The sequence below is a fragment of the Wyeomyia smithii genome, chromosome 3, assembly GCF_029784165.1.
Source record: "Wyeomyia smithii strain HCP4-BCI-WySm-NY-G18 chromosome 3, ASM2978416v1, whole genome shotgun sequence".
In the NCBI taxonomy this organism is placed as follows: Eukaryota; Metazoa; Arthropoda; class Insecta; order Diptera; family Culicidae; genus Wyeomyia; species Wyeomyia smithii.
In genome coordinates this window covers 235,419,567-235,440,434 of record NC_073696.1, presented here as the reverse complement: position 1 = coordinate 235,440,434, position 20,868 = coordinate 235,419,567, and the positions used below count along the sequence as shown (strand labels likewise).

The window sequence follows — 20,868 nt, the reverse complement described above, 5'->3', positions numbered from 1 at the left end:
TGTAAATTAGTTTTCTATTCGAACAACGGTTAGTCAGGTATTGAAAATCCAATTTCAAATTAAAACTGTCCTTATTGAAAAGATTTCCCGTTGAAGATAAAAACAAGAACATGCAGGAAGACTTTCAGATGGAGCGTTCAGCGTACTTGAGAATATTGGATTGGAAGGTTCTTTCGATGCAAATAAAAAAAAACACTTGTTTATATAGCTATTCTATATTCTGCCGTATCCATTTAAGAAACTTTGAGACATCCGTAAACACTGAGTACCGGTTAGGATCGCACATTAATTGATTGCGTTTCTGTGCACTGATCGATACGATCCCGCGCAAGTAGTATCGAAGGTTTTCCACAAAAACCAGTCCTCCACCGCTGTCCCCGTTACACACAGAATTACCTGAAGAATATAGCGTAACAACATAGGATTTAAACTATTAACTAAAGGTTACCATCAGTGTGTCCAGCGCAGAACGATTCTCCATGCGCCAAAACGGTATTATATTGCACGTTTGTCTGCGAACACTTCTTTTGTGATACCACGGGCATATCCAGATAGTTCAGCACATTGGACACAACCCCATTTCGGTTGAAGCCCCATCCAGCGACCTTTCCATAGCGACTGTAGAAGGCGCTTATGTCAGTTGTATTGCCGTAAAGACAAACCGGCTTGATGAAGCTATTAAATATGATATCCTTTTTGAGCTTTACTATTCCAATGTCCGTGGTATGCTGAGCAGCGTTGTAGTCACGATGAATAACCACACTCGAAACGGCGTGATAGAAATAATCCTCTACCTGGCCCATGTCTACGATACCTATGTAAACTTTTAGCATGTCCAGCTGCAGAGTCTCATTGCTGTTTTCCTTCGTCAGACAGTGTGCAGCTGTTAGGATGCTACGTTGGGAGATTATGCTTCCGCCGCACTGATATTGCTATAATGTAACAATCAAACGTGATTCATTAGGGGTCGATCCTAAACCGTTGACAGTTGGAAAGTTTAAAAACCCAAGACACTTTAAAAAAAAATGGTTTTCAAGATCAGTAAGTTCTTAGAGCAGGATATTGAATTTAATTTGGATTGGATTGCGATTGGTCAAATAACTGATTGAAACACGTGGTTTAGGAACAACCTCCTACTGTAGGAACACTTATCAAATTAAATTCAAACCCAACATACGTCATCATGGAAAATCGCCACATGCCATGGAATCTCTCCGGCTTTTGCCGCCACTCCTCCGATAATTCTTGCAGATACTTTCGGTTCGTTAAGGGGGTACATCGTTGCACATTCGCTATCGTCATAATTTTCCTCTGAGACACTTTCAGTAGTCTAATTTTGTAATAAAAAAAAAAGAGATACAATGTCTGTCTACAGAATAACCTTCTATAAGTTTCACCAACAGTCGCTTGTCTGGAGGGAGCTTCAGTATATGAAAAATCAGCGGAGCTAAACGCCCTCGTGGGACCTTCGGTTTCGGACGAAACCCTTCTTCGTCGCTGCCGGCAAATGTCTCTGCCATTGAAGTTAATTTCCTGTACATCGGGAACTCGTCCTATTTCGTTGAATTTAATGAAGAAGTGCAACTCTACTTCCGCATCCGGGGCTAAAATGAGGGTACTGTTTTCGATTACAAATCGAATGTTATCCTCAGTATGCACTTCCCCGAACATGTTCTACAAAAAAGTGATTTAGTGAAACCTTTCAACTCAAAAATATCACCCACTTACCCCCAGGAGATAAATTGGTCCATCAAACACTATCTCGATAACCACCCGGTCAACGGTAACATCTGTGTTCAACGTTAAAATTCCGTCCCATCGGCCTGAAGTAATAACTATGTTCGAACTCATAGCCTGGCAAGAGGAGTTGAACTTGTTTTCTCGATTGTCGGTAAAATTTCTCGGAACAGTCGGTCGATTTGGGAATGCTGGTTTCGGACGGGGATATAGGGATGGGAAACTGTCTCCGCCAGGTGTCGGGTGTATTAGCGGAACAGCTTGTGGATAGGATGGGCCATTCACAAGGGTCCAGCTATTTGGCGGGTGTCGATAAACTGGAGCCGGATTTGGGATGTGGAAAGCCGCCCTGCAATGGTGATACAGTTTAGTTAAGATGTAGTTAGAGAAAACTTGCCATGTTAGCGTTCATACCGGGAGCTAGCTTTCAAAGGACACTGGAGCACTCCGTTTAGACGCACTTCTACCGGTTTCGGCTGTACGGTTGTGGAGTAACTGACGTCCAGTTTAAGGGTTATACTGGAATGGGCGTAGACCGTATAACCTGACTTCGCGATGCGGAAGTCTCGGTTGTTCGTGCTTGTGCAGGTTCCGAAGTAGTTCTAGAATAATCGTTATGGGAAAAGTAGGTATAAGTGTTCAGGAATGACCAAAGCATTTAATAACCAACATTATTTAGCACGCATAAGAGTGTCTTACAAGTATATATAATAAGAGATGTTGAAATTTGGAGGGCGCCCAACTTAGCTCACGCAGATCTAAGATCCCAAACAGTACCTTTTATGTGCCTCTATGAAAATATAGCAAAATCTTCTATCGAAGCACCTACTTTACAAGGTGGACATCTTCGATTCAGCTATGCGATTAATCCCTATGCATCCTTCAAGTGCGATTATCTTCCAGCCGTTCAGATTACATTCCTGCAGGTAGACAACTGTTGATGCAGCAATGCATGATTTATTACCAGTTTAATTCTAGCACAAATGACATTAAATTTGGTTCAAACGATAGTTGACTGTAAGTTTTTGAGCTCTGCAGTCGATGCAGGGCCCGTAGGTCGTCTTCCACCTGATTAATCCACCTTGCCCGCTGAGCACTTCTCCGTCTCGTCCCTGACGGATTGGCTTCAAGAACCATCTTTATCGGGCTGTCGTCCGACAACATTACGGCAAGCCCAGTCTCCCAAAACCTGCCAATTTTCGCGATTCGAACGATGAATGGCTTCCCAAGCAGCTTCTACAGTTCCTCAAGGTACTCCAGTAGTTCTTAGTTCATTCACCTTCTCCACGTTCCGTTCTCCATCTGCAGTCTACGGAAAATGGTACTCAACACCTTCCGCTCGAAGACCACAAGGGCGCGTTGGTACTATACAAGCATAGTCCATGTCTCATGGCCGTAAAGTGCGCTCAGGTGAGCCCAGGTACATGAACTCGTCGACCACCTCGATTTCATCACCTACAACTTGAGCTCGAGGAGGGAGGTTAACACCGACTTTTCGTGTACACCTTCTTTTCATGTACTTCCGTTTGGCTTCGGCCTTGAGTCCGGTTCGAGACACAATGTCGATATCTTCGGCAATGCCAAACAGCTGAACAGGCTTGAAATGTCGTGATATTCATGTTAATCCCCGCCGAGCCTTCGGAGGACTGAATCTTGGCTGTTCCGTGTCCGTCGGTATCGTTCCACGTTCGCTCTCGTACGGTGTTGTAGCATTCTCACCCGTGCTGCGTTCTTATCTTCGACTAACTGTTTGCATTCGCTGTCAAACCAGTCATTTCTATGATTCGAAGGCCTTATACCTAGTAGCGCTATAGCAGTAATACCTAAGCTCCTCCAGCCATGTTCAAGATTAGCTCCGCTAAGCTGCTCTTGAGATAAGGATAGCGCTGGCTCCAGCTGCTGCGCGTGTTTTTGTGCGACCCATGCGTTTCGCAGTTGCTGAATATTTGATCACGGCGTTCGACTTCATATTGGTATATATATTGGTCCGAATCTATACTCGCACTGCGGTAGGTGCGAACGTTATTGATGTTGGAGAAGAACCTGCCGTCGATTAGAACATGGTCGATTTGATTCTTTGTCTGTTAGATGGAGGATCTACAGGTTGTTTTGTGGATATATTTGCGGAAAAAGAAGGAACTTTGAACTATCGATGGCCGTTATCATTAGACATGCAGGCTATCTGGTCCGATTACCGATGTGTATGTTACTTCTCATCCTACCTAAGCATTCTTGTCTTGTCGCGGGAAGCTATCATACCACTGCCCTAACTGCGTGTAGAATGCTTCCTTCTCGTCCTCGAGTCTCCCTTCGCGTGGGCAGTGTACCTTGATGATGTTTTCCGGGGCGGCTCGTTGGGCCTTCTCCAACTCTCTGTCTCGCCGGAGGACCATCGTGTCAGCTCTGTTTAGAGTGGTCAAATTTATTTGACATCATGGTTGTTGTTTGCCCGTGTTTGCCCCATGTTAAAATTGGAGAGTGACAAACAATTATATTTGACCAAATTTATATCTGTCAAAAAGTGACAAATATTTGACGCTCGGTCAAAGAGTGTAATACAGGCTTAAGAATGTTGCAATGTCACAATTAGTTTTTGTAGTGCACGGCTAATGCAAATAAACAAAATCACTCAATAGACCATTTTACGAATTGACAGGAGATAATGTATTTGCTGATGCTGATGTTGCTTTTACGTATTTTTTTGTCAAAATTTCATTCATGAATTGAGTTTTGCAACTTCTCGTAAAATGGTCTGACATTTGCATTAAAACAACGGTCAAACATTGCCGATTTTTCATGGATTTACCTTCATACGCACTAACAAAATTTCCCTGAGCATCAATCACAGCAACCCATTCGCGTTGACGGTGTTGCTGATATTTGTTTGGTTTTTGCATGCGAAAAAGAAGGAAGGAAATATTTTTGCTTTTGTCATCACGCACATTTTGACAGTTACATATGAGTGTTCACGTAGGTGCGAACAGCCTTCAAAATCTCTTTCAACGCGAATAACCCGAATTTAAATAGAAAAACATTGACAGCTATATCAGTCGAACTCTAACCGTGATGGGGAAAACGGTGTGGCTAGTCCGTTCAGAAGTGTGCGCGTTCGAAAAACAGTACCCCGGCGCGTCGAAAATAGAAATCGTGGACACCGGATACACCCGTCCCGGCATCTATAACATCTTGGTGCTATTGGACAACAATCAGAGCATCGAAAGGAAGCCCGTTCCGGACGGCCGAAGAGGAATACAGGTTGGACTCGATTATCCGAGGGCTCGATTATAAGGGGCTCGATTTTCCGGAGGAAATGGCTCGATTATCCGGAGTATTTTTTTTCTGTATTTCTATAAAGTACTTTTGTCTTCCGGGTCATTGGAAGGTTCATTACAAGCCCCGTTATGTTTAGGCAGTTTGTTTTTGGCAGTTTTCTCGTCGTTTCTTCAACCAATTCTTACTCAACTTTTGGAGAAAGGCAAGGTATTATGATTTTTTATTGCCGATGAGGACAACCGGTTCCGGATTCATGGCCGGAACATATTTTGTAGTGTAATGGCCATGATCCTTGCAGTACTTAAAACCACAAGTAGGCCTATCCGGTTGTGTTTCGGAGACTCCCGGAATATTGAACCGAAACTCATCAAGCGAAATCATAACGACTTGAATTCCGCAAAGTAACCCATTAGTGGCCATATCGAGCGTCTAGGTCGTTATAGGTCATTTAAGAAACAGAAAATCAATCGTTATTAATCGTTGAAATGTCTGTAGCTTTGTAAGAGGTACTTTTACGTTCATAAAAATTGGTCATGATTCAGCACAGCGTTTACAATGTCAGCATCACTCATCTCTTCGAATTCCACATTCTCCTCTTCATTGTCGTCTGGATTTACTCTTTCTTCAATTGTCTGTTGAATCATAGTAAAACGTTCCTTAATGATCGATAACTGTATATCATCTTCATCATCGAACTTCGGTTCGGTATACAGTAATTTACAGGACTTAGTGATACACACTTAGATAATATCACCGAGTACGGTAAAATGAATTACCGAGATTTCAACAGCTGAGAACTCGGAAATACATAAAAATACCGAGATTCTGTAAAACCAATAATTAACTACTTGTCAAACTTTAACGAGATTCTCGGTAATGTTTTACCGGGACTCGGAGATTTCAACTGTCGAATTATTACGAAAATTCTGGTAAAATTTACTGAAGTACGCATTTTGCGATTTCTCAGATAAATCCATGAAATAATGAAAACGATTGATTATCCGTATAATTTTATTGATTATTTTTTCAAATGATTCAACTTATTACAGCATTGGAAGAAACAGAAGAGTTGTGTTGCTTCCTGGAAATAAAACAACATCCATCACTGCAACTTCCATCCTGCGAAGCGAGTCGTTAACCTACAAAATTGAGTAAGGAAAGAATTAATTGTTTTCTTTTAGTATTATATTTGCAATAAACACAAACAAGATCTGAGAAATAATATTGTATACTTACTCAACATTTTGGATTAATCTGAATGTTACAGATTTCTTCGGAATAATTAACCGCGAAACCTGTTCCTTTTTCATCTAGACCGAAACACGAAAAAAACTGATAGTGAAGCTCAAGAGGTAAGGTAAGGTAAGAGCTTTTTTGGTTCAACGAGATCTCGGTTAAATGATGACAAGCTTCCGAGATTCGGTATTTCAGTTTACTGAACTCGGGAATTTGCTGTTTTACGGATTTTTTCGGCAAAAAAATTTACGGTATTCCGGTAAACACATTTGGTTTCCGATTTCTCAGTAATATTGTTACAGAACAACGGTAAACGAAAATGTTTTCAAGTAGTTCGGTATTTTACTTTACCGAGAAAACATTATGCAGTTAAGTGTGTAGATTAAGCTGGAACTTTTTCCCATGCTTTCGCAACCCAGAAAATGGCGTCCTTGATGTTTATACGCTTGATATTCAAATTCTCCTGGACGCCCAATTACTTCCCTCATCAACTTCTGCCGGTGACTGGATTTTACCATTTGAATTATGCATTGGTCCAATGGTTGAAGCAATGCAGTGGTGCTGGGTGGTAGGTACACGGTTATGAAAGCTCCATCGAGGGTCTTTAGCCGAGCATCTGTCCAGAACCAGAACTGCCCGAAGTGGCAGACCTGAAACTTTTAAAAATGCTGTCACTTTAGGGATAAACTCTTGGAAAAACCTATCACTAACATGGCATAAAGGTTATTCGTTTTTATTGCCTTTCCTACCCGGAGCCGATGATTAACCATGTGCTACGGACGTGGATTAAGGTAACTTGTAATACAAGCCGCTTTCATCGGTGTTAAATAATTGTGCAGCAGTCAGCTCGTTTCCTCGAACTATGCTGGCAAATTGAGCGACATAAAAACTAATGCTTGCTACGTCATAATTTTTCTCCAGTAATTTTAAGGAAACGGATTCTATTCCGTTTGATAAACTTTCTTACGCACCCTCGTCTTCCTCGAAACTGTCCTTCACCATATTTTTTTTATGAAAAAGTGTTTAGCTTGAATTGTCAACCTGCCTTGACTAACAGGAATGTGTCGCTCCTGTTTTTGTATAAAGTCTTGCATTTTTTTGTAAATTATACAAAAAAAAAATTAAAGAGACAATATCGACACTGAACTCTTCCATTAGTTAATTCATACTAATATGTGTTTGGTTTTGTGTTATTCTCGCCTTTTTTCTTCTTTTGTCTTTGTTCGCCTTTAAATCGTATGCGTTTGACACCGGAACCACAGACTAACAGACGTAACACTGGAACCTAGCTCCATCGCCACAAAAAACGATCATTTCAAATTTCCAATCGAATAACAATCATCACGCGATAACGCCGTCTGGGGCGCTGTCATGCAGTCTCATAAATATTTTGTGGTTCCCCATTTGACACATGCAGTAACGCTGGCGCTGATGTCGAAATACATGACGCAGCGCGAACATGACAGCAGATGGTGCTAGTGTTACTAACGTAAAGTACTGGAATCATCCGAACGATGAATTTATTGAAAATTTGTTCGAAGTGTTATGTCTGTTAGTCTGTGCCGGAACTTTATATTTTCGCATGTCTCTGGCACTCGGACCATTTTCAAAATCGTCTGCGATTTAAACCTTCTCCCTGATGCTTAGCACCACTCTCCGTCGCACATAGGAGTATTCGACCCATAAAGTTGGCCAAAAGTCCGACATACAAAATACACGATTTCCATTTTTTAAATTAATTTCAGTTAAAACATACCATCATGCTATTCCAGAACCCATTGGTGTCTTATCACATAAACCAAACTGTTATATTTCAAGGTTTTTCCACAGTTAATTGGTCAGTTTGAAAAATACGTGCTATTGCTCGGGTGGCGTATAAAATTGAAAAATTATGTCAAATAGTTTTTCTCTCTCACAGGACATAATCTACAAGATAAGTAAAATGTTTTGCAGTATTTAAAACGTTGAATGCATAAAATAATCATGGATTATTTTCGAAATAAGTGATTAAGAAAACCAACCGCGAAAAATCCATAATATTGTGAAATTAATTTTATGATTTAGTAACCTTCCGGGCAAGTCCCGTAGAAGCTTTTTTCATTGACAGAAAGGTCAAAGCCTTCTGAAAATATACAAAAAGAAAAATCTCCCTCCTGGTTCCTCTTTTTTATTTTATTGACATTTTAATAAATGAAGATTTATATGGAAATTTCTAAATCTTTGTTTTATATCATGTGTAAAAAGACACTAGAAAAATGGAGCAAGTGAATTTAAAGTAATATTTCATATATTGGGTGACGTTTTAAATAGATGTCACCTTTTTTGTGTTGATTATACGAAAATAACCCGTTTTTGATGTAAATCTACCCAATTACTACCAAAATAGAGCGACTTGGACTTTTGGCCAGCTTTTTGGCTCAAATACTCCTATGTTCGAGATAATCAACATAACATAATTTATTATTACGTATATATGTAAAACAAACGCCGACGAACAGGCTAAAGACAATTTTTAATTTTCTTTCTTCGGCAAATGTATTGTGTACAATACATTATAATAAAAAACTCCTTAAACAGTCAGCGAACTGGAATTTCCCTTGTAAATTATTTAATTCATTTTAACCGCAGTGAGGTTAATAACTTGAATTTTTTTGAAAAAGCACATGCTTTATATAACGTGCGAGTAAAATGGGAATTATATCGAAAGTTTGGCGGAGGTGAAAAGCATATCACACAATGCCGTATTTGCCAACGTTATGGCCATGGTTCAAAGTTTTGTAACATGGACCAAAAATGCCTCATTTGTGGAGACTCTTCTCACAAAAAGGACACATGTCCTGTGAAAGAGAGTAAAAATTTTCGCTGTGCGAATTGTAACGGCAACCATATGTCAAATTTTTACCAATGCCCAGTCCGTTTAGCAATTGTTAAGGCAAGGTAAACAAAGTTCTATTTCTCAATTAAAACAAACTTCAAAACAAAATTCTCCAAGCGTACCAGTGACGCATAGCACAGAACGGAAGGTCATCTGTGATACGAAAACTGCTAAGTGCTCAATGAATTTTGCAGCGCTCCCTAGGGGTGGAAAGAACGCTTTTTACACGGAAAATAAACAGAATTTATGCTACTTTTATCGAAATCAATCAAACACACTGGTATAAATCTGTCGGCGAAAACACTACAGGTTAACCCTGCTAAGCATCTGTGAGAAGGAAAACACATTATTTCTAGGGGCTTGACAACTTTATTTCATGAAAAATATTTCGGTAATATTACACGATATTGGTTAATATATTTATTAATATCTATCATTTATTTATTTATTTATTTACATTAACTTTTCAATCATAGCGACATGTTGAAACGGTTTGATCAACAAGTAGGCACGAGCGGGGAAGCGTTTTTTTGTTTTGTACGGTTGGAGACGAAGCATCACCAAGCGACAGCAAATAACTTTTTCTACTTGTTAATAGATTCTTACTAACTAAGCAAATGAAAATCGCAAATTCATGTGTTTCAAGTTGTGAATTGCTTCTAAAATGAATGAATATCAGTAGCAAGGTATGTAGCTTTACCGGATTTATAATATGAATGCATCGAAATAGTATATTATTAGATGCGATGAATTTTGGTCATCGGTTGTTTTAATAAACAACTTTAGTCTTTGGCATTTTTTTTTTTTGCAATATAGCCGGTTGTACTTTTGGCATACCGTTTTACTATGTTTCTATACACCAACATCACAACGACGATTATATGACTTCAAAGAGTTTTGATGTAACTAGAGGTGTGTCTGGAAATGCAACGATAAACACTTAGTAACAATGAATACAATCGAATTTTGCTAGTTGCACTAAATTCGTAGCCCAACTAGTGAAGGACTTTCACGCGTTGGGTTGAGCTATCCAGGTTGCAAGATGACACCGGTTGTTTCTTTTTGTTAGGATTACTTATCACCTATTGGGTTACGCAGTGTCTTGCCCCTAGCATCCTTCAAAACAGCTGACTCAGATAGCGGCATAGATAATTGTAGAACTGTTCCTTTATTGTTTTTTAGTAATCTACTCCTTCTAACTGTGAAAATAATCAGATTATTAACACGAGTTACATAAAGTGAGAGTCGCATCTTTTATTTCAAGTCTCTAATTACCACCTCGTTTAGAGTCCTCTTAAAGAATATTCGTATATTACGTAACGTGAAGTTCGGAAATTTTCAAAACCCCCATCAACTAAGTAACGCAAATTTGCATGGTGGTTTTATGCAGTTTAACACTTCGCTGGATACCTTTCCTCCACCTCTCCCCTGAGCGCGTTATCTATTATACGAATGTTTCCATATATGAACGAACGCTAGAGGTAAGGCACTATTGATATACAATGGTGATTCGCTTACCGGTTGCTCCTTAGTCGGGGGTTTGTTAGTTGGGCCCTCATCCATCTAAAAAGCGCTCTTATGTCAAAATTGAACGTCATTCAAATGCATGCAAGAAACCCGAAAAGTGAATAAATAATAAAATAAATTTTGACTACTCGTACTTGAGTTTATTTGTCATTGATTGTTGATGGTTACCTTGGATTACTCGAAAAAAATGACATTGATTAATTCGGAGTAATCTCAGGTTACGACGCATTTCGAAACCTCTTGAAACGAACCTCTTGAGATCCTTTTTCAGTGTTCTGTAAGGTTGTCACTTTCGGTTGTCAGCAGGGATACCAAATTTGTCAGCAAAACGCTGATTTGTTTTGATTCGCAGGTATGTGCTTTTTTTTTCAATCTCCATCCCGCATAATCAATAACCATAAACGGATAATAATCCATATGGTTTAACGATACCCCATACAGTCGAAACTATATCCCGAACTAGTTGTTAGGCACGTTTTATGGTTATTGATTATGCGGGATGGTTAACTACATTTTTTTTCCCTATGACTTTCTCAAAATGTGTGCAGATTTTTACAGACTTCTGCCTGCTCGAGCGCATTTTTTCGAATCACGATTAGATTTTTATCAGATTTCAAAAAAAAGACTGCACAATGGAACCAGTACCTCTTACAATCGCATTATTCGTTGCCCTAGAAGCTAACCTGATCTTACTTAACCTTATTCTGCTTATTTTTATTTAAATGGCATGTCGCATGTCGCATCAATGAGTAGAAAATCTATACTCTCCAGAATGGACTAGAGTCAATCGGCAAAATATTTAATATAATCTAATAAGAGGATGAAACTAGTTTATAAATTTTATTTCCGAATAAAGATGTGATTCATTTATTATAAATATTCGGAAAATTTGCGTTAAAAAATCCATCTGTGCCATGATTTTTAAAAACTCAAAGTACTTTCTTGAGTTGAAAAAAAAACTCACGAGCTGCATTTTATATTTTAACAATTTTCAAAAAAAAAACCATCTATAACACATGGTACAATTGTAAATGGAAGAATTGCAACATTACCGGTTTAAAACGCAAGATTTTTCAATAACATTGATTGTTGCTCGTGTTTCAAATCAACACTTGTCGATTACAATACCTTCGTTACACTATTGTAATATGACAAACTCCACAAATGTGAATAATTGCGAATTTTTCCCAAAACGTTTTTGCATCGAACGTAATAGATTGTATTAAACGGGTTAAACTGTTGAAATAACCGTCAACTCAAAACATCGAATAAATTATGCCACATTATACCACTGGCAAAGTGGCATAAACGTACACGACAAATATATATTGCCCGAGAGCACAGAAAATTCAATTGTCATTTTTCAGTCCTTTTTGTGTGCACTTTCTGTTCGATCATATACATGAAGTTGACCTTCCGTTCTGTGATACTGTTTAACTTATGCACAGGTTACAGGTAGTTCGAACATTATACCGCCTAGCAGGGCTGGAATTCACCTCAGTGCAGACAGAATCACACAAATTTGTACACAACACATTTGCCATCAAACCGTGCGTGCCACTCCAGATATTTCGTTTGTGTTCTCTTCTCCCCATTCGCGCTTTTGTATTTCTTTCGCACCGAAAAAAATGCGACTGAGTAAACTTCGTGCATTTGCCAAAATTTGCGACACCACACATTGTGTCTTACTTTGTGTTGCTTGGGGCAATGATTAACGGATTTGACGAACGAACGATTATAGTATTAATTATTTTTTTGGTTTTGCACTTCATTTGACTCCTACTGAAATAATTTAGGAGCTAATTTTCAGTGCTGCTCAATGGGTTTTGTTTAAAAACTAAAAATGGTTTCTTCCCCGAGATAGCCGCAATATGTCTCGTACATGAACAGTAGGGTGGCAATAGAAATCGACTTTTCGAATTTCGTTTAGAAGTAGGGCTCAATAGTTTCGTCTTTGAAAAAAGTTTCCATACTCAACTTCAGCTTAATCTGACTTCGAGAACACGGAAGCACTATTTTGTGACCAATGAAAAAATGCACAGGTAGTTCATAAATTTCTGAACATTAAAAAATTCTGATGCCAAATGTCTTAAAAATGTATGAAACATTGAGATCTGGTGTTATCCAAAAACGAAAAATGAAAAAATCGATCGGTTAAAGTTTTACTTTTCGACTGAACGAACTCCTAAATGCGTCATTACCATCAGTAGTGAATGCATGTAGCAATTGTTTATGAATACCGGGACAGAAACATGTCTGGACGTGCGTAATATGTCTTAAGAAACACGTCCACGCCATTGATAATCGTGTTTAAATGAATTCACAAAAATGTATATGGTCCTCAGAGATGCCAGTTGTTTTTGAAAAATGTCTGCAACTGCTCGAAAAACCGCAAAAATGTGCTCGAAATCTTAAAAAAATCTATCCGTGATCCGAAAAAATTTCGCTCGCGCAGGCAAAAGTCGGTAAAAATTTGCACACATTTTATGAAAATCTGCGCAAATATAAGGAGACTCTGACAAAATCTGCAGAAACCGTGGAAAAACTGCAAATATTTGCAAATAAATAAAAGTCTGCACACGGACTCCAAAAATCTGCGTTTTGCAGACAAATCTGAACATTTGGTATCCCTGATGGTCCTTTCTTGGTTCCTTTTCCCTGCTATTTTTTTTCTACCCGCAACACAACGCAAACTGCTCAAACTGAACCACTTTGTTCTCACGCAATGTGCCACAAAAAGCAGCACAAAGTGTTGTTCCGTTCTCCCTCTCTTGAAATATTTCTCACTTGGTGATATTTCGTTTCGTCATTTCGTTTTCGCTCTTTCTCTTTGTGCCTGTTGGTTGTCAAAATGTGTAGGTACCGTTCTCGTTGTGCCTTGCCGTAAAATTAATACACTGAACGCACTGAGTGTGCGAATGACAGCCCTGCCGCCTAGTGTTGGTAGTTCGAAAATGACCGTTAATATGGGTAAGCAAAACACGCTAGAAAATAATTGTACACCTATTACTCCAGCTTATATTGCTGCCGAAAATGTTTTTTCTAATGTCAACTGCCTGGGGCCTATTACGGCAGGTAAACTTTCTTTTTTGCAACAGGCAATGTTCGATCTTATGGACGCCATGTTGCAGGCAAAATCAATGTTTGAAGCCATTCAAATAGGCACAAATTTTACTATTAAAATTGTTTCTAATTTAAAATTTAGCAATGATTTTAAATAAACCAATCAAAATTTTGAACTGGAATGCTCGCTCATTGAAGGCCAATGAGAATGAGCTTTTTAATTTTTCAACAGTAAATAATGTGCATATTGCAATTATTACTGAAACATTTCTAAAACCTAACATTAAATTGAAATATGATCCCAATTACGTGGTTCATAGATATGATAGGATTCAGGGTTCCGGCGGTGGAGTTGCAATTGTTATTCATCGCCGAATCAAACATCGTGCTCTTCCCCATCTTGAGACGAAAGTTATTGAAACTTTGGGAATTGAAGTTCAAACTGAACTTGGGATTTTATTTATTGCCGCAGCATATTTACCATTTCAATGCACACGCGAGCACAAAAATTATTTAAAAGGTGATTTACAAAAACTCACCAGAAATCGTTCGAAATTTTTTATAATCGGCGATTTTAACGCTAAACATCGTTCATGGAATAATTCTCAAAGTAATTCCAATGGCAAAATTTTATTCAATGATTGTTCTTCAGGATACTATTCTATTTTGTCTCCGAATAGCCCTACATGCTTTTCTTCTGTAAGAAACCCTTCAACAATTGATTTGGTGCTAACAGATCAAAGTCACGTATGTAGTGATTTGATCACACATGCTGACTTTGATTCTGAGCATCTTCCAATAACTTTTTCTTTATCACATGAATCAGTTTTAAGCCCTATGAGCTCGGTTTTATAATTATAACAAGGCTAATTGGGAAAGATACAAAACTCATATTGAGAGAAATTGCAATATATTGAGCTTGATTTGCAAAACGAAGTGAATATTGATTCCGCTTTGGAAGCATTAAAATGTGCAATTGTTGATGCCAGGAATTATTCTGTTCCAAAGGCTCAAGTGAAATTTGATTCACCAATAATTGACGAAAATCTTCAACTTCTAATTCGTTTGAAAAATGTCCGCAGACGTCAATATCAACGTTCTCGTGACCCTGTTTTTAAAACTATTTATAAAGATTTACAGAAAGAGATTAAACATAGATTTTCTCTTCTGAGAAATCAAAATTTTGAGACTAAAGTTGAAAAATTGAAACCATATTCAAAACCTTTTTGGAAGCTGTCGAAGATTCTTAAGAAACCTTCAAAGCCTATTCCAGTTTTAAAAGATGGTGAACGTTTTCTTGTATCCAATGAACAAAAGGCTCAAAGACTTGCTCAGCAGTTTGAGAGTGTTCATAACTCAAATTTGAATTTTGTTAGTCCAATTGAAAATGAAGTCACTGGTCAATTTGATTTAATTTCTTCCCAGAATTTTTCACCTGCAGAAATAATTGAAACTAACTTGAATGAGATTAAATCAATTATTAAAAATTTCAAAAATATGAAAGCACCTGGTGACGATGGAATCTTTAATATACTAATCAAACATCTCCCTGAGAGCACAATGGAATTTTTAGTGAAAATTTTCAATTGCTGCTTCAAAATTGCATATTTTCCCAAATTATGGAAAAATGCAAAAATTACTCCAATTTTAAAACCGGATAAGAACCCAGCTGAAGTTTCAAGTTATCGACCAATCAGTTTACTTTCTTCAATAAGTAAACTGTTTGAGAGAATTATTCTTAACAGAATGATGTCACACATCAACGAAAATTCAATTTTTGCAAATGAACAGTTTGGACTTCGCCATGGGCATTCCACTACTCATCAATTGCTCAGAGTTACTAATATGATACGAGCTAACAAATCTGAAGGTTATTCCACTGGAGCTGCTCTTTCAGACATAGAAAAAGCATTCGACAGTGTTTGGCATAAAGGTTTGATTGCGAAATAGCAAACTTTTAATTTTCCAATTTTCCTAATCAAAATTTTAAAAAATTATCTTACTGATCGAACTTTGCAGGTTGTCTATCTGAATTCAAAATCTGATAGATTTCCTGTCAGAGCAGGTGTACCTCAAGGTTCAGTCTTAGGTCCAGTCCTGTACAACATATTCACTTCAGATCTTCCTGTTTTGCCTCCAGGATGCACAAAATCATTGTTCTGCGATGACACAAGCATTTCCGTAAAAGGAAAAAGTCTTCGTGTCATATGCAGTCGGTGGAGAAAAGTTTAGATATTTTTTCTTCCTACTTGCAAAAGTGGAAAATCTCTTCCAATGCTTCTAAAACTCAAATGATAATTTTTCCGCATAAGCCTAGGGGTTCTTTCCTCAAGCCAAACAATAATCACGTTGTCAAGATGAATGAGGTTATTTTAAGTTGGTCTGACAAGGTTAAGTACTTGGGACTAATTTATAATAAAAAACTTATTTAAAAAAGAGCACATTGAGAGTATACAAGCCAAGTGCATCAAATATACGAGATGTTTATATCCTCTCATTAACAGGAATTCTAAACTTTGTTTAAAGAACAAACTTTTGATTTACAAACAAATTACACAAATTTACAAACCAGCAATGCTTTATGCTGTACCGATCTGGTCAAGTTGCTGTTCAACAAGGAAGAAAACGCTCCAAAGGATTCAGAATAAAATTCTGGAAATGATTTTGAAGCGTCCTCCTTGGTTTGGTACACTCGAATTACATAGACTTACTGGTGTTGAACCATTAGAAGCTATGTCAAATAAAATTATTAACAATTTTCGACAAAAATCGTTGCAATCCTCAATTGCTACGATAAGCTCTCTTTATAGCCAATAAGTTAGCAATTAAGTTAGTTGTAAGTTTACTTTCCCTTTTCTGACAAGTAGGTTTAAATCCCTACGAATGATAAGTCCTAATTGCGAAAGCAAACAAATCCTAACAATTGAAATTACAAATTTCTAACAGTGTTGAGAAGTCACCATTTGTGATTGGACATACATACTCATTATTTACTAATATTTATCATAAATACTTAAGCTACTAACAAATCCCCCCCTTAAAAAAAAATAAAAAACTCCCTGTTCTAGATGAGAGATATCAAAAATAAAAAAATGGCTCGATTATCCGGAGCGGAATGTTTTTCAAAATTCCGGATAATCGAGTCCGACCTGTAGTGCGCTTCGCCGGAAGGTCGGTGCCAGGGCCGGCGTCACACTATTTTCTCAAGTGGGTAGTGGGGAATAGGGAAGGTCCATGGGTGGCCTTCCAGCAGCTGACCAGAAAAATCGTCATGGCGGACGAAAACATGCATTATTTTCAATTTTCGCGACAAAATTGTTGGGGCAGATCTTACGCTTCAGTTTTCCCCAGAAACTCTAGATGGGGCCATCTAGGGTTCACACCTTCTCCTCCATCGCTTGTTTCGAGTAGTGGGCTGACGGCAGATCCAGCCAGTACACCGCGTGGTATTTCTTGATGAACGACGCAACTTTCGGCAGGCACTTCTTTTTATAAATTTACCCGTTCACGGCCAGTCAGCGGCTTTGACATCTCGCTTCTTCTTGGGGAACTTGGTGTGTCATATGATCTTCACCTCGGAGCTCACCTCCTTCGGGGAGAAAGTAAAATACGAAGTGCCCTGCTGGTCGTTGCCATCCATGTTCGCCAGGTAATTTTAACAGTTTGACCGATGGCACCAAGCTCCGACCAAGCGCACGCAGCGATGTAGCCACTTTTCCCTCGGTTTTCCTCTTAAGAAAGGGTTAAGCATCCTTTAAAGCTTCTTATCGCTTAGGGTCATCGGCCGTACGGAACCGGTTTTTTGTTCGTTGCTCTGATTCTTGTCAAATTGTGCCAGGATACTATAGAGGCCAAAACGTGCGTACCCGGCGTCCACAAAGTGTCACGCGATATCCAATTTTGACGTGGCGGGGTACCGTTCTTTAAATGCGCACACTTCTGAATAAAGTAGATTCCAGATTCATGATGACTCAAGGGTTACTATGATTGATGCTGCATGGGTTGTTTCGTTAGTGCATGTAAAGGTAAACCCATGAAAAATAGACAATTTTTGTGCATTTTTTAATGCACACTCAAGACTCAACAGTTTTGTCTTCTCGAAAAAAGTCTTCATCCAAAATTTTAAAATTAAGTGGACTTCTGGTAAGGCTTCACTTATGCCTTGTTCAGACTACGCCACATATCACCTGATATCTCTCAGATGATATCGGATATCACCTCGGGTGTTCACACTACAGTCAGATGATAAGGTTTGACACTTGATTTGGTAATTGAAAAGAGATGAAAACAAAAACAGGTTAAGGCAAAACAAGATAACAAGAGCAATGTAATTAGGTACAGATGTCAGCTAGTTGGCTCGCACCAACGCGAATTCTCATATGCAATTGTCAAAATTTGCGGGATGACAAGAGCAAAAATATTTACTTCTTTTTCGCATGCAACGCTAATTTCGAAATTTGTAGGGTTGCGTCGAATGTCTTTTGGCCGTGATGTCAACTGCTGCAAATCTAGTTTTTATTGTTTTTCGAACATGATTTTCGCGATATCATGTAGCCGAGGTGATATCCGATGACAGCTCGATTGTATGGGACATCGGGTGATATGGCCTTGATAGCACAAATCGCCTGATATCAGGTGATACGCGGTGTAGTGTGAACGGGTTATTTCAGAAGAGAAAGTCTCATTTTTTTGACCAATGAAAAAAATGCACAAGAGTAACTCTTGAAGTTTTCGTAATCGAAATTTTGTTTAATAGCAAATTGCTTAGAAAAACATTGAATCTGTAGGTTTATAAACTCTCGCTCAACGATATTCATTAAAAAGCGGTTGCTCGCATATGTGCGCAGCAATTGTAACTTTCGAACATAGAAATCATTACATTTTTTTTGGTTTTGTCCGATAATTCCGTGTGGGTATGTACCCACAGGGACATTCTCCGAGTGGGTACTACTACCCATACTACCCACATGACCGCCGGCCCTGGTCGGTGCAACCGGCCAAACAGTGAAAAAGCCCACTGGTCTCGGAACTGTAGGTAATGACGCAGCGGCTGCGCCTGAATAAGATGGTCAAGTCGAATTCTATATTTAACTGCTCTCCAAAGCTATTAATAGTATAACTCCTCCAGAGAGACCAACTTCAATGTTTTGGCAAGGTCAAAAAATAAAAAAATATTTCGTCAGTCGTCGGATGGAATCGCAAACTTTATTTGGAATTCGCACTACCATTTTCTACACACCCACACCTGGTCCACTTTAGCGGCTAACTAATTCCAATTTCTCGCCATCTAAGCAGCATCCCGCATCACCTTTCTGGTATTTTTCATTTTCCCCTTGTTTATTGCCTAGTATTTCTCAAACGGGGGAATTGGGGGTTGATATCCATTGAGATAAAATCCACTTCGTTGTCACGGTACCACTGAACTACCTCCCGGCTGTAGTGACTGCTTGCCAAATCCGGCCAAAACTCAACAGGACCTCTGTGTTCCTGTACTTGCCTGTGGAGCCACTTTTGCTTGTACACAGTTGATCTTTTTCGTGCTAAAAACCTTGGTTTTCCGTTCATAACTTCAAATTTCTTTCCCGATTATTAGTTTCCGTGAAAATTTATCAGCGAAAATAAACTTGAACTTCCACTACGTTGCTTACTCTAATTTTTGTATTTCAGTGTTTTTCGGTTTTCAACGCGGACCACGTCGGGTTCTCAACGGGAGTGTTCAGAATTATTTTTCTTCTTTCGCTTCCATTTAGAACATCTTTCGTCAAACTTCACATACCGAGATAAAATTTTCGGCACTGAAAGGCGAATAGTTTCCAACCAGAAAGCTGTCAAAACTCTTCAAATTCGATCACTAGAGACGCTGCTCTACAACTGACAATATTTCCGGATATAAAATGAAGCAAGCTGTAGGGTTTTAAACCGTTATTTGCTGGACAAAAATAAAAGTTTTTTTTCAGTTTAAAGTTTTACTCCGAATTCCATTTCAGCGTCAACAGTGACCTGATAGATCTTTCTATTTTCCGGAAATCCAGTTTTCCAGGAATATGTTTTGCGATTGAGTCATTTTGAACATATTTAACCAGAACCAGGGTCGTCATAACTAATAAGTACAGTGTTTGATGACATACCGATTAACATGACGATACATTTTTCTCACAAACTAACTCTTCCATACGCGCACCTTAAACCCGATAGTCATTTTGCATTACGCACATATTAAACGGGGGTTCCCCTGCACTGATCGCCGATGCATAGAATGTATTTCAGTTCCGGAGAAATAAAAAATAACAGGTTACGCGACATTCACATACCGATCATTCAGCATCTTGTTTTGAACGCCGAACGGCGTGCACTCCTTCATAATTGTATCGTTTGTAAACAATTTACACGTAGTAATCTTTAACGGTGTTTTCACTAGCACTCTGATGTTTGTTACTGATTGTAGCAGTATGAAATGAATCACAATCGCGCTGAATGGTGTATACTTACGACTAGGAGATCAACATCCCGATCGAACCGAATGTCAATCTCTACGTCCTTAATTGTGGTGTCACTCTTAAGTGCCAAGGTAGCCTCGTATCGTTTCTGATAAAAGTGATCATGATCCACCGTCAGCAGATCGTTACAGCAAACTTCATCCGGTTGAGATTGCAAAGAATGGTCGATCGGAACTAGCTGTCCATTTGTCTGACTCCAAGTAGTATGCGATTGTGTAATCAGCATAGGAAGCAACAGCAGCGTAGATCTGAAGAACACCTAAAATTACGACATAGGTTGTAGATTATGTGCCGCTGTCACACGGATTCGGGAAGTAACCTACAGTAGGTTTCAGCACTGCCATTATACGATTCCTTGAAAAAAATGTCCTTTAAATTGCACCACTATATCTGTTCCGTTGTACGTGCCGAATGAATTCTTCTCCAGCATCCTCTCGGTTCGAAGACAACTCGCGAAATGATTCTGATAACGAACGGATCGCGCGAGAGATTCCACCGGCCGCGGCGAGAAAGCGAACTGATTGTGGCCCTATCGGAAAATAGTCAAAACAAAACTAGGCACAGAGTCAAATTGATGACGTGCTGAGTGCCCCATCGATTCAACATGATGCGCGGTGTGATTTATTAGTATTCATTCGCCAACTGTGCGATCGCTCGCGT

The 20,868-nt window shown here is 38.8% G+C and overlaps 1 protein-coding gene across 1 annotated transcript; it reads right to left on the bottom strand.

The window, feature by feature from the left end:
- Window positions 1-196: 196 nt before the first annotated feature.
- LOC129731533 (uncharacterized) lies at window positions 197-20,678 on the bottom strand. The gene is made up of 8 exons (XM_055691613.1): window positions 20,532-20,678; window positions 20,201-20,467; window positions 2,152-2,339; window positions 1,729-2,086; window positions 1,402-1,674; window positions 1,178-1,330; window positions 449-932; window positions 197-396 (listed from the first exon to the last, which is right to left on the bottom strand). The coding sequence occupies exons 1-8, from the start codon at window positions 20,550-20,552 to the stop codon at window positions 209-211; spliced, it is 1,932 nt and encodes a 643-aa protein (XP_055547588.1). The 5' UTR covers window positions 20,553-20,678; the 3' UTR covers window positions 197-208.
- Between the last annotated feature and the right edge of the window lie 190 nt (window positions 20,679-20,868).

Excerpts from the sequence above, each read along its gene's own strand:
- LOC129731533 (XM_055691613.1), bottom strand. The coding sequence starts at position 20,552 with ATGGCAGTGCTGAAACCTACT. Across the intron at positions 20,468-20,531 it reads TGGCAGTGCTGAAACCTACT|GTGTTCTTCAGATCTACGCT; the intron begins GTAGGTTACTTC and ends TCGTAATTTTAG. Across the intron at positions 397-448 it reads CTGCGCTGGACACACTGATG|GTAATTCTGTGTGTAACGGG; the intron begins GTAACCTTTAGT and ends TATATTCTTCAG.